A 12,155-nucleotide genomic window follows, 5' to 3' on the forward strand; every position below is an offset into this window, starting at 1 on the left:
ACTCAGGTGTCTGAGGCAGGAGGACTTAGTAAGGCCCTAAGCAACTTAGTAACTAATACTGTCTCAATATATATATCAAAAGTGCTAGGAAAATAGCTCAGTGGTAAAGCACCCCTGAGTTAAATCCCTGCTGCCAAAAGGAAAAATAAATAAATAAATAAATAAATAAGAGGATGGGCTGAAGGTAAAGCTTAATGATAACTCTGTTTGATCCCCAGAACTACAAAGAGAGAGAAGGAGGTCGGGGAGGAGATGGCCAAGCGGTGCAATACATTGGAATAAAGGAGGAGCTTTAACCTATATTAAAAATAAAATAATTATTGCATCCTCCTTCATCTCTTACAGAAATGAGGTGATAGCAGCTATTTGTGGGAATAGAAAGGACAATGTTCTTGGTCCTTCCTGGAATGCCCTTTCTACCACACGTTACTGAGTCTGCTCATTGTTCACAGAGTTATTTGTTCCCACCACAATGACAGAAAAGTTAACAGGTCTTTATTTTTCACAAATCAAACCCTTTAGATTCTTATTCCTATACTTCTTTGATGCCAAGATTTTAATTTTTCTTAAAACTTCGACTCTAAGGTATCTGCTATAAAATATTTAAGTTCAGATTGTTCATTGTTTCTGGATATCTGTGTTTTAATTCATAGATGCATTTATTCATTCATTCCTGGGTCCTCATGCACAAAAGCTTTCTTGGCATGATATACCCATTTTAACTACATATCAGAGTGTCTTCACTTGCCACTTCTTTTGATGTAGCATTGCTATACATCCTGTAACAATGTTGCATCGAAAGCAATAGAAAGCAGTAAACAGAACTAAGGAAAGGAGGGATCTGGCTGTCAGTGTAAATGTAAATAGCAGCTGTTCCACTCAAACTGTTTTTTTAAAACTACCACACGGTGAGAGCTTTGCATAAAATGGGACAGATTCTCAGGAATCAGGTTTTAGCACAAAATTCAAGAGGCATGCTGCCATCCTCCTGTTTTCACTGTTTATATATGTAATAGTCTATGTTAAAATATTATTTAAATATCTATTTCTGTGTGAATAATGCACTGTACAGCTATACTAGCATATATGATTTTAGTATAAAGATAACATGACCAATGATGTTATTGTGTTGCAAGATACTTTTGAGTCCTAAAATCCATGTGCACTTATCCTCTGGCCAAGTGCTGTACTAGCATTGGCTGATGAGTTAAACTTTGACATTTTTACTTACTAATTTGAAAGCTATCAAATAACTTCCCTTTGTCGTTTATCTAGCAAAAGTGAACAGCCTATGTGGCATTGCAATGTCCTAAAAAAAAAAAAATCCTTGTGCCATTGCTTTCGCCAAATACACATTCATTTTCTTTCCTAATTAGTTAGAGTGATAAACTGTGCTGGTAATAAACACTTTAAATATATTGCTTATACAGCTTTACCCAAAACTGTCATCCTCCGTTAAATTAGCAACACTTATGCTAATTAACATAGAACTCCTTTCTATTTAGTTATGTCATCTTTCTATTTAAAATGGAGGGGGAAAACCAATGTTTTCTACCACATGAATATAAATATCTCAACTGAAGACCTGCCATTGCTCATTTGTAATGTTGTGTGGGGGGACTTTTTCAACTAGTTCATAAAACATTATCTGTACTAATATGTTTACTTCGTTGTGACATTTTTTATATCAAATTACACTCTTTTTCAAAGGCCTAGAATAGGGCCTTTCACATTGTGAGAATGAAAGAAATGGTTACAGCATGAATGAGTTAGTGAGAAAAATCAATAGCAACATTAGTGTCTGATGATAACAAATAAAAATTAGACTTACTGGGCTGGGGATGTGGCTCAAGCGGTAGCGCGCTCGCCTGGCATGCGTGTGGCCCCGGGTTCGATCCTCAGCACCACATACAAACAAAGATGTTGTGTCCGCCGAGAACTAAAAAATAAATATTAAAAAAATTCTCTCTCTCTCCGCTTCTCCCTCTCTCACTCTCTCTTTAAAAAAAAAAAAAATTAGACTTACTTGCACAAATGCAGCAGTTAATTTTGATGTGTGGTTAATATTTGTGCACATTGAAAATTCAAATCAGGATGCTAACTAATATCTGCATGTTAGTCACAGCAGGCTATCTCATTGTCTCAATGTTCTTTTCTGACAAATATACAAAGACCATGACCCTGCCAGTTCTTAGTTGGTCATTAGGCATAAATCATAAAACAGAGCTGGGGGTGTCCCTGAGTGTTAGAGTACTTGCCTAACATGTTCAAGGCCCTAGGTTTGATCCCCAGCACCACACATATACATGTATGCCCCCTGCCATGCACACATACAAATCATACCAACAAACTACTACTAAAGAGTTCTTTGTTTCTTTCTTCCATTTTCTTAGTAGATGTCAGGAAACTCTTTTGAGATAAACATTTTTATAGAAAAGACTAAAAGCAAATATTGAACCCCACTTAATGATACTCATGCAAAGTTTTTAGGAAGTTGCATATTGAGATTAATAATTTTCTCTGAAATGTACAAATTTTGATATAGATTAATGATATGTGGAGATATAGAAACATGACTAGATATATGATAAAGCAAATTTTGTGTAATGTTCAGGATAAGCATATCAGTATTCATTGTACAATTTTTAACTTAGCTATATATTTGATTTTTCATAATAAAATGTTTGGTAAAAGTTATTACATTTTGTACTTATGAGTTTTAATTGTGACCAGGTATGGTGGCATATGCCTTTAATCTCAGCAGCTCTGGAAGCTGAGGCAGATTGTGAATTCAGCCAGTCTTAGCAACTTATTGAGACAGCAACTTATTGGAGACATCCAAATAAAAAATAAAAAAGACTGGGGATGCGGATCAGTGGTTAAGTATGTCTGGGTTCAATCTTTGGTACCAAAAAAAAAAAAAATAGATTTTTAGTTGTAAAAGATTTTTAGTTGTAAAAAAGCTAAGAATAATTCAAGAAAACTTGAATAATTTTAAGGGAAATTTACTCTCAGCATTATATTTTCTCTGCACTGTACCATCCTATCATATATCCCAATTTTCTACAATTGTTAATTTTTGTTGTAAAGAATAATATCTATTTGAATTCATCACTTTTTAGAGGGTTACTTTAGCCAGTCATCAAAACAAGCTTCATGATTTTTGTCAAGTCTGATTAGTTTTTATTTCTTTGTGGAAAAAGTTGATTAACTATGTGGTTGTTGGACTACCTCCCCATGAACACCACCTGTTTCTCATTTGATGTCTCATAAATCACTTTAAAATATATTTGGTATTTATATGTCATATCTTATATATGATATCACTATAATATTAATCAATATGCCTAAAGTACAGATAATGTTTTTATAGATATAATAAAAATTATCACATGCCATTCAGACTGGGTTTTTGTTGTTATCGCTACTATTATTACTGTGACTTTGTCCTCCCATTATTCCTGCTTAGGGTTGTGCCTTGACCAAAGTTGATGCTTAGGGTATATATAATGAAAGCTTGATAATTATTATTACTATTTTTTGTGGAGTGAGGAGTGAACCCAGAGCCTTATCTGTTCTAAAATTGAGCTACAAACCCAGCTCAAGCTTGATTTCTTAAAATAAGTTTTATTAGTTAGATAAGATTTGAGTTGAGTGAACTTTAAAAACAATAATTGTTCTCCAGATTGACTCAATCTTACTTTTCTGGTAAAATATTTTTATCCTATCTCTTAAAAATTTACTTGGGCTTCATATTTTGTTCAAAAAAAAGTTATTTATGATTTTATTGTACCTAAGAATTGTACATAGTGCTATAGTATATTGAGGTCTGGTAATGCTAGTTCTATATTCACATAATATACTATCTTTATTTATAATATTACAATGTAATATTATAAAATTGATATAGTTCATATCCTTTGTTCTCCAACATGTTTCAATTACTTTGAAAAGTTATTTGGAATCGTTGCTCAATATGTGTAGAAAATAGCATTATATGCACAAGGAGTTTTTTTTTTCTTCTGGGAATTAATGTGGAGAATTTTGGGTACCAATCTGTCTAATAATCCACAATATGAGAGGAATACAAACTCTTGAATTGTGTTTTGGTTTTTCCTCTCAGTTCTCCACATAGCCCTAGTTAGTAAGTTCTGTCTCTGTTCCTCAGTTTCTCCTCATTCTTCCTCACTTACCCCCGTAAGTCTTTTCTCTTGGATTGTTTAGAATGAATAGGAAAAATGATCCATCTGACCACCACCAGGAGCGGAACTTGAGGTACATGTAAAGTATTACTGTTAGGAAGTTGGATTTGGTAAGAAACTGACTTATGTCGTCTGCCAACAGGGGAGGCTTTGCACTTGGCTCGGGATTTTGGCTACACATGTGAAACAGAGTTTCCAGCCAAGGCAGTGGGAGAACACCTTGCCAGACAACATATGGAACAGAAGGAACAGACAGCAAGAAAAAAGATGATCCTAGCGACCAAGTAAGCACCCTGAGGAAGCCTCTATGGACCTTTATCCTCAGTTTTTCCATTTTCTTTGAAATGAGGGAAACAGTCTAGAGAGCTCCATCTCTCTAAAACAAGAGGATCTCACACTCCAGCCGCTAAATATATTAAACAAGAACACATACTCATCTGTGATCCAGGCAAGGTCACCTTACTGCCCTTGGTTAGAGATAGGGTTATCAATGAAACTGATGGAAGTTTGTAGAAAACCTCTTTAGAATGCACAGAAATTCTGAGGAAAATATGAGTAGAAAATGTAGATTCCAGGCAAATATGCCTTTGGTTGTTATGTAATTGGGTCTAAGGTACTTGTGCCTTTATAAATGAAGATAGAAATCTTAAAACATGATAAATGTTTGGGGAATATTATGATAGATGACACAGATGCAATAAGGGGTTAAGGGTAGATCTCTTGGACCAAGGATCAACATCAGTACCCCATTTTCTCTAATAAACAATGAAGAATATTACCCCTGAAGTGTCTTGCTTCCCATGATATTATTTAAACAGTGGTCATAATGTATGTGAAAAATTCTGAAAATTCTGAAAAGTCCAACTAAAATGCAAATTACAACAACGAAGGAAATAATACTGGCAAATGTATCAATACAATAGGAAAAGGAAGCTCCTATGACTTCTAAATTCCCTCAAACTTGAAAGTTCTTTGATAATTTGTGGGAAAACTGCTATTAACTTGTGAAAACCCAACAAAACTGTAAGTACCAATGGAAGTCATAATCAAAGATTCTAGAGAGAAATGCTTCAGGTGAGAACTCATTCTTGCTATCTTCTCTGTACTAAAATGAGTTATTGCTAAATTTAAGGCATTAATAATCTTAGAGTATTTCCTAATCTATCTTTAGATTGTAGAAGTGATAGTTCCACATGATTCTATCATCATTTATACATTATGTGTGGCAAGTTCTCTAAGAGAAAAATGTAAGATAGATAGGATTGAAAGCATTATTTCTTAGAATCTGATGTCAAAATAATTATCCAACAACTTTAAAACATGCTAACTAAATTTTATACTAGCTAAAATGTACGAAGCCAATACAAAATATTCCCTCTTTCACCAGCTTCTAATATAACACAGGTCTTTTTGTTGTTTTTTTGTTTTTGTTTTTTCTTCAATTTTTTAAAATTAATTTATTAGTTGCTCAAAACATTACAATGATCTTGACATATCATACATTTGATTCAAATGGGGTACGTAATCTTAATTTTTCCACGTGTGCAGATCGCAGGATCACATTGGTTATACAGCCACGTTTACACATAGGGCCATACTAGTGTCTGTTGTATTCTAACACAGGTCTTTTTGTGAATTTAAGAGGTTACGTGGGACATCTATTATATAGACTTGCCAGAGACACTTGAGTCCCTTACATTGTGCACTGCTTGTGGCTTCTACTGTTTGTGTTTAGGCTTATATTATGCATTGCTCTTCTAAGAGTTCTAGATAATTGTTGCATCTTGTCTCAGAGAGAAGGAAATAAAAGGCAGTAGCAAAAGGAGAAAAGTCAAAGTGGGATGAAACGGAAAGGAATAGCAGAAAGAGAGCATGAAGACCAAGAAATAGAGAAAACAAAATGTAAAAGGAAGGTATAAAATTTGAACTTAAAATTTGTGGATAAATATTGTGCTATGCAAACATATGAAATCCTGCTAGGGGGAAGACCTAAATCTGGAATTTTTGTATAGTTTATTTTTCTTGGAGCTCTTTGCTTCTACTTTTCTTGAACTCTTTTCTTCTTTCAAATAGTTTCTTGCTTCAGTAGATCTCCATCTGTCATGTTTCGTTTTTTCCAGAAGGAATTGAAAATACATGTAGTTGCTTACTTTGAATAATTAATGAATATCGGGGAAAAAAAGGTAAATATTTGTTACAGATCCAGAGAATTATATAGTATTAAATGTAAGGTAGTAACTCCAGGTGTTACCAAAGCATAATGTCATTCTAGCTGGCAGCATCAGGCAGAGTTCCTTTATACAAACCCCTATAACATTGACTGATACTGTTATCCCCAAAAACAAATTATCCAAGGAAAAAACATGTTGGATGTTTTCTAACTTGAAATTTCCTGGTCGTGGATTCACCAACCATATTCTAAGACTCACCAATCCAAAGATACTCTTCTTCATGTCCTCCTTCCCCAGGAACAACTTCCCCCAGTTCTGTGACTACTCATGTCTATCACCTCAACATTCTAAAACACAAGTTCCTATTTTCACAGGTGTTCCCTTTAGTCTGCTGAAGTGTTTTGGAATCTCTGGGTACATCCAAATTGATGAGATTTTGTTTTCATAGAAAACATAATTACTTTCAGATTTGCCAAAATAATACTGACACATCTGTTTTAGTGTAATGGATTCCACCAGGCAGAAGAATTTTTCCTTTAGCCTGGAATGTAAGCAATCTATATTATTTAGGTTACTATTTTTTAACTTTGATTTAAAAAACCATTTGGAGAAAATATAATTGTCTTTGATTCCTCTGTACATAGTTAGACATTTGCATTTATATTCTTTTGGTTCCTCTTTACATAGTTAGACATTTGCAGATCCTTAAATGTCAAGCAAGAATTGAGATCATGGTTCCAATTAAGTTAATTTACAGATGAACAAATAGGTCCTAATCTTCTAAAAATTAAGATACAATCTTCATAATTTTTTGTCATTTTGGTATTAATGTGTATCCCATCTTATTGGTCAAAATCAAATAAAAATTAAAGTCAAAAACTATGTAGTCATTGCTAATACCATAAAACCAGTTACCAACATAAGTAAAGTATTATGGGACTAAAATGACCTTTTTTGCAACATATGAACAGACCCAACATGTGTTTCCAGCAGTTCTAATTTTCTATCAATGGCAAAAGCATTAGGTATTTTTATGAATTAAGTGTAAAAATTGGCATTAAGTGTCCTACATAGATATTCATTTAATTCTAGTCAGCCCACCTTTGTTCATAAGACTTCCACAAACCTAGTGGTTAGTGTACAGCACTGTTTAACTTGTGTGAAGCCCTGGGTGTAATCCCCAGCACCAAAAAAGACTTCATCAAAAATATATATGAAATCCAAAATGCACTGGATGAGAAATCTAATTGCTGATCTTCATTTATTTCTTACCTCAGTGAATAAAAATAAAACATTCAGTTTTAATAAGAAAAATATAAATGAATTATTTTATTTAATCAAGTATACAATCATATGAAGTATATAATCATATAAAGGGCCATTAAGTGCCATTAGTTTTTTGATATCTTTTTTTATTCTAGAGTTTTATTGATTAACCAAATATTTTTGTATAATTTAAACAATTACATAGGTAGAAAAATAGAAATGTAGTAGGGGAAATATTTGTTTATTTGGTCAATAGAAAACACATGTCAACCTTTTCATTGAATTTAGGAATAAATATGTTTAAAATCTGACCTATATTAAGCAAAGCAGAAGTTAATAATTATAAATTGTTACCATAACAGTAATTTTTAATAGGAGAAGTATGGAATTTCAAATCCAGAAATCAGCTAAAAACATTACTTCCTTCAAGACAATGACATAAGTGACAAATTTAGAACGTATGAGTCACCAAAGATCATCTTGTGTTACATGATTCATAATATGACATTTTGTTCTGAGGCATAAGAATATTTCCTATTGTAGCTGCATAAATAAAAAATGTAAATGAGAATGAAGCTAGTCATAAAATTAATAATTCTATAACTGTCATAATGAGATGACAGTGACAATTGACTAGGGGAATTTTTTTTTTAATATGGGGAATTTGTACGATTGTTTCTGTACTTAAGTCTAGAAGTCATCCTAAGTCCATCCTTTAAGCAATAAAATTAAATATCAAAGGTTGTGAATTTTAGGGCTGCAGATATAGCTCAGTTGATAGAGTGCTTGCCTCACATGCACTAGGCCCTGGGTTCAATCTGCTCCCACTCCCCAACACACAAAAAAGCTGTGAATTCTAGTACTGTGCCTGTTAGAGCTTCATGTGTGGTGCAATTGAATCATTCAGCATGAGTTAAATAATTCCACACTTTTCCTTTTCCTTAGTGCTTCATCAGTGTTATTATGGTTTGCTGTGTAGCTTGTCAAAGTTGATTTGACAGTCTATAAATTAGTTTATTCAAGTACCACACCACAAAAGCTAAAGCAATGTTTTGATCTTTAATGTTTTAAAAATTTATTTCAATCTGAGAGAAAATTAAAAGACTGGTCTTAGCTCCAATCTTTCTTTCTGAGAACAAATCATAATGATGGGCTATTATACAAGAATTCATATTGCTAGTCATAAAAATGATAGCATGAGGCTATATTAAAATTATACTTAGAAATTTCCTTGAAAGAACAATTACAGTGTATCTAATTCTTAAATAACACAAAATGCAGATGACAGTGCCCCCACAAAATAGCGTCAAATACTTAGGTACTTCAGCAGAAGTACCCTTCTTCATTCAGTTATTAAAACATATTAAAACACACCTGAAAATTAGCCCAGCTGAGTTTCACCTGGAACAGAGGAATTCAGAGCTAATATTCTCAATGAAAGTAGATACAAGTTAAAAGCATGCATTTAGGAGTCGAATCTCAGAGACTCTTCCAAAACATTACTGGAGGATTTGGAGGGTTGTATTTTATTCAAGATGATAGGGACTATATTTTTTTGTATTGTCTTTTACTTCTAACTATCTTTTACTTCCATATGTGTTTTGTAAAAATGAATAGGGTAAGTTCTGTGAAATGACACAATATCTGAACAGTGTCAGTAAACCAGAGGCACATTGTTCACAGAAAAAGATCACAAATGATCTCTGGCGGAATTCAATAACTTTTAGATATCTATAATAAATAAGTCTCCATTGATTAAACTCCATCATAAATTATTTGTACTTCAAGGTAATTGGTCATTTTTAGTAGTCATTTTGTTAATGGCACAAAGGCTTATTAGCAAGATTGTGGCTGTGCCTATATTCACCTGGGACAATTTGACCCTTCTGTACTTTTTGATAATTAAAGTCAAGGCCACATTATTATATTTTATAATGAACCACTGCAAAAACTGACCAAAAAAGGAAAAAAAATCACTATGATACATCTCAAATGTGGAGTGGACTTACCATAGATAATAGATGTTTTTGAGTAATTCCTTGACAGTCCTTAAATTCACTCTCTAGCTGCTGCATTAATTTGGTGTTTTATTGTTTTTAAAAATCTTGTTTCTTCTATATATTCTGCTTCTTTATAATTATGCCATTTGGATTATATGTCACAAGGACTTTACTATTATCCAACATACTCAGCAATACTATTAGCTAAAGTAAAACTAGTGACCAGAAATCATAATTATTAAAAGCAAGAAAAGCAGCTGAATAATGTCCTACAGGGTACATTTCGCAAAAAAAAAAAAAAAAAAAAAAAAAAAAATCAGCTTACACAAAGTATAGTATTACTATATTTTTGAAGGTACTGGACTAAACTCTAGCTAATGGATTATCTACTTCAAGTATTAAAATACAAAATTAATCCACAAGAGTCTGAATTATAATGTAATACTGGGAAAAAGGATTTTCCAAAGTCTACTTGAATTATTGCTGTGAATGAAGGCTATAACCTTAATTAAATTTGTTTACACATATGATGTCCTAAAAAAATACCACATTTTAATATTTTAAAGGGCAATTATTAGATGTGATCCTTTCTTATGAATTGTCTTTCATCCTGATATTAATCTATCAATATTCACTTTAAAAATTAACATTGGTTTGTCAGTACCTAGGGACTGTTATTTGGTTGAAATCTTTTATGACTGTGTTTTGAGAGGCTGAGGCAGGAGGATGACAAGATTGAAGCCAACCTCAACAACTTGGGGAGACCCTAAACAACTTAGCAAGACTGTCTCAGAATAAAAGAAAATGAAAAGGGTTAGGGATGTAGTTCAGTGGTGAACCATCCCTGGATTCAATCCTCAGTTTAAAAAGAAAAGAAAAGAAGGCAAAAAGAAATACTTTGTGATCATTACAAAGTCACTATTAATAACCTCAGCTGTATGCTGTGGATGGAACATCAGAGATTGCTATATGAAATTTTTCTTGTCCTTTTTTAAAAATGGAATAACATTTGGTAAAATATGAATGAAATTAAAGCCCCATTTTAAGAGTTCAGTTCAATTTTCTATCTTTTGTTTTAGACAAATATGTAAAGAATTTCAAGATCTCCTGAGCCAAGATCGATCACCACTGGGATCCTCTCGACCCACTCCAATTTTAGATCTTGACATCCAGAGACACTTAACACATTTCAGGTAAGATGGGTTTTCCCATTTGCTCAATTGCCTTTGAAGTTGTTAAACCATCTTCACTAACCCAGAACTTTGCATTCCTTTCACACTTCCATTTAGAGATATGAGTTACACATTAAAAAAAAAAATGGTGACTCTCCTCTAGTCTGTTCTGACTGCTGTGACAAAATATCTTGGCCTGGTTGATTTACAAGTGAGTCATTTACTGCTCAAGTTCTGGGAGGCTGGGAAGTCCAAGGTCGGGTGTCCCAGATTCAGTATCTGGTGAGAGCTCACCCTCTGTTCAGAGGTGACACCTTCAATGAAAGGGACAGATAAGGTCCCTTGGGGCTTTTTTTTTTTTTAATAAATGTACTAATCCCATCCCTCATGACCTAAGCACATCCTAAATACCCCACCCCTCATGACTATTGCACTGGGGATCAAGTTCCAACATACAAATTTTGGGGAAGGGCACAAACATTCAGACCATAGCAGGAACTGAATTTTTAAAAATTCCAAGTATTTAAGATAAAATTGAAAAACAACTAGTGCATGAAGCATTTTAGATCAGAAAATTTAGTGTATTTGTGTTCTTATCAGGAAATTGTGATTTTTATGAGTGAACACTATTATTTTAAGTAATACTGAGTAGTTTGGGATCAGGATTCTGAAACCTTTTAAATAGTTCCTTATCCTGGTGAAGCAAATTCTTGAATGAACAGAAGATCTGACCCAAGTAAATGGGATATCCTTGCCTGATTTCCCAGGAGTATGTTAATAAATTCTACCTTCATTAGACCACACAGAAACCTAAAATGTATTATTTTTATATATTTTCTAATTGTAGATACACACAATTCCTTCCTTCCTTCCTTCCTTCCTTCCTTCCTTCTTTCTTTCTTCTTTCTCCTTCCTCCCTCCCTCCCTCCCTTCCTTCCTTCCTTCCTTCCTTCCTTCCTTCCTTCCTTCCTTCCTTCCTTCCTTCCTTCCTTCCTTCCTTCCTTTCCATGTGGTGCTGAGGCTCGAACCCAGTGCCTCCTACATGCGAGACAAGCCCTCTACCACTGAGCCCCAGCCCCTGAAATGCATTATTAATTAAAAGCACATTTTAAGTCTCATTTTCCAAAACATTTTAGAAATCCATAGAATAATTTTTTTTTCTGATAAATTTACACCCTAACTGCAGTATCAGAAAGAAGATAGCAGTTATTCGCTTGTCTCCAGAATTTTTTTTTTTTTTTTTTTTGTACTGGGGATTGAACTCAGCTGTTGCTGTAACACTGAGAACTTTGAGCCCTTTTAAAATGTTTGTTGAGACAATGTCTTAGTAAGTTGCCTAGGATG

The 12,155-nt window shown here is 33.5% G+C and overlaps 1 protein-coding gene across 2 annotated transcripts in view; it reads left to right on the top strand.

Moving 5' to 3' along the window:
• The window catches only part of TFAP2D (transcription factor AP-2 delta), a gene marked incomplete at both ends in the record, with an annotated part of 63,818 nt that overhangs the window by 35,661 nt on the left and 16,002 nt on the right, over window positions 1-12,155 (top strand). For both annotated transcript variants that reach the window (XM_081295960.1, XM_081295961.1), the window contains 2 exons: window positions 4,345-4,486; window positions 10,719-10,832. In XM_081295960.1, coding sequence (XP_081152086.1) covers window positions 4,345-4,486; window positions 10,719-10,832 — 256 coding nt within the window. The remainder of the gene's footprint in view (window positions 1-4,344; window positions 4,487-10,718; window positions 10,833-12,155) is intronic.

The sequence above is a fragment of the Spermophilus citellus genome (assembly GCF_964194105.1).
Source record: "Spermophilus citellus genome assembly, chromosome: 5".
Classification (NCBI taxonomy): domain Eukaryota; kingdom Metazoa; phylum Chordata; class Mammalia; order Rodentia; family Sciuridae; genus Spermophilus; species Spermophilus citellus.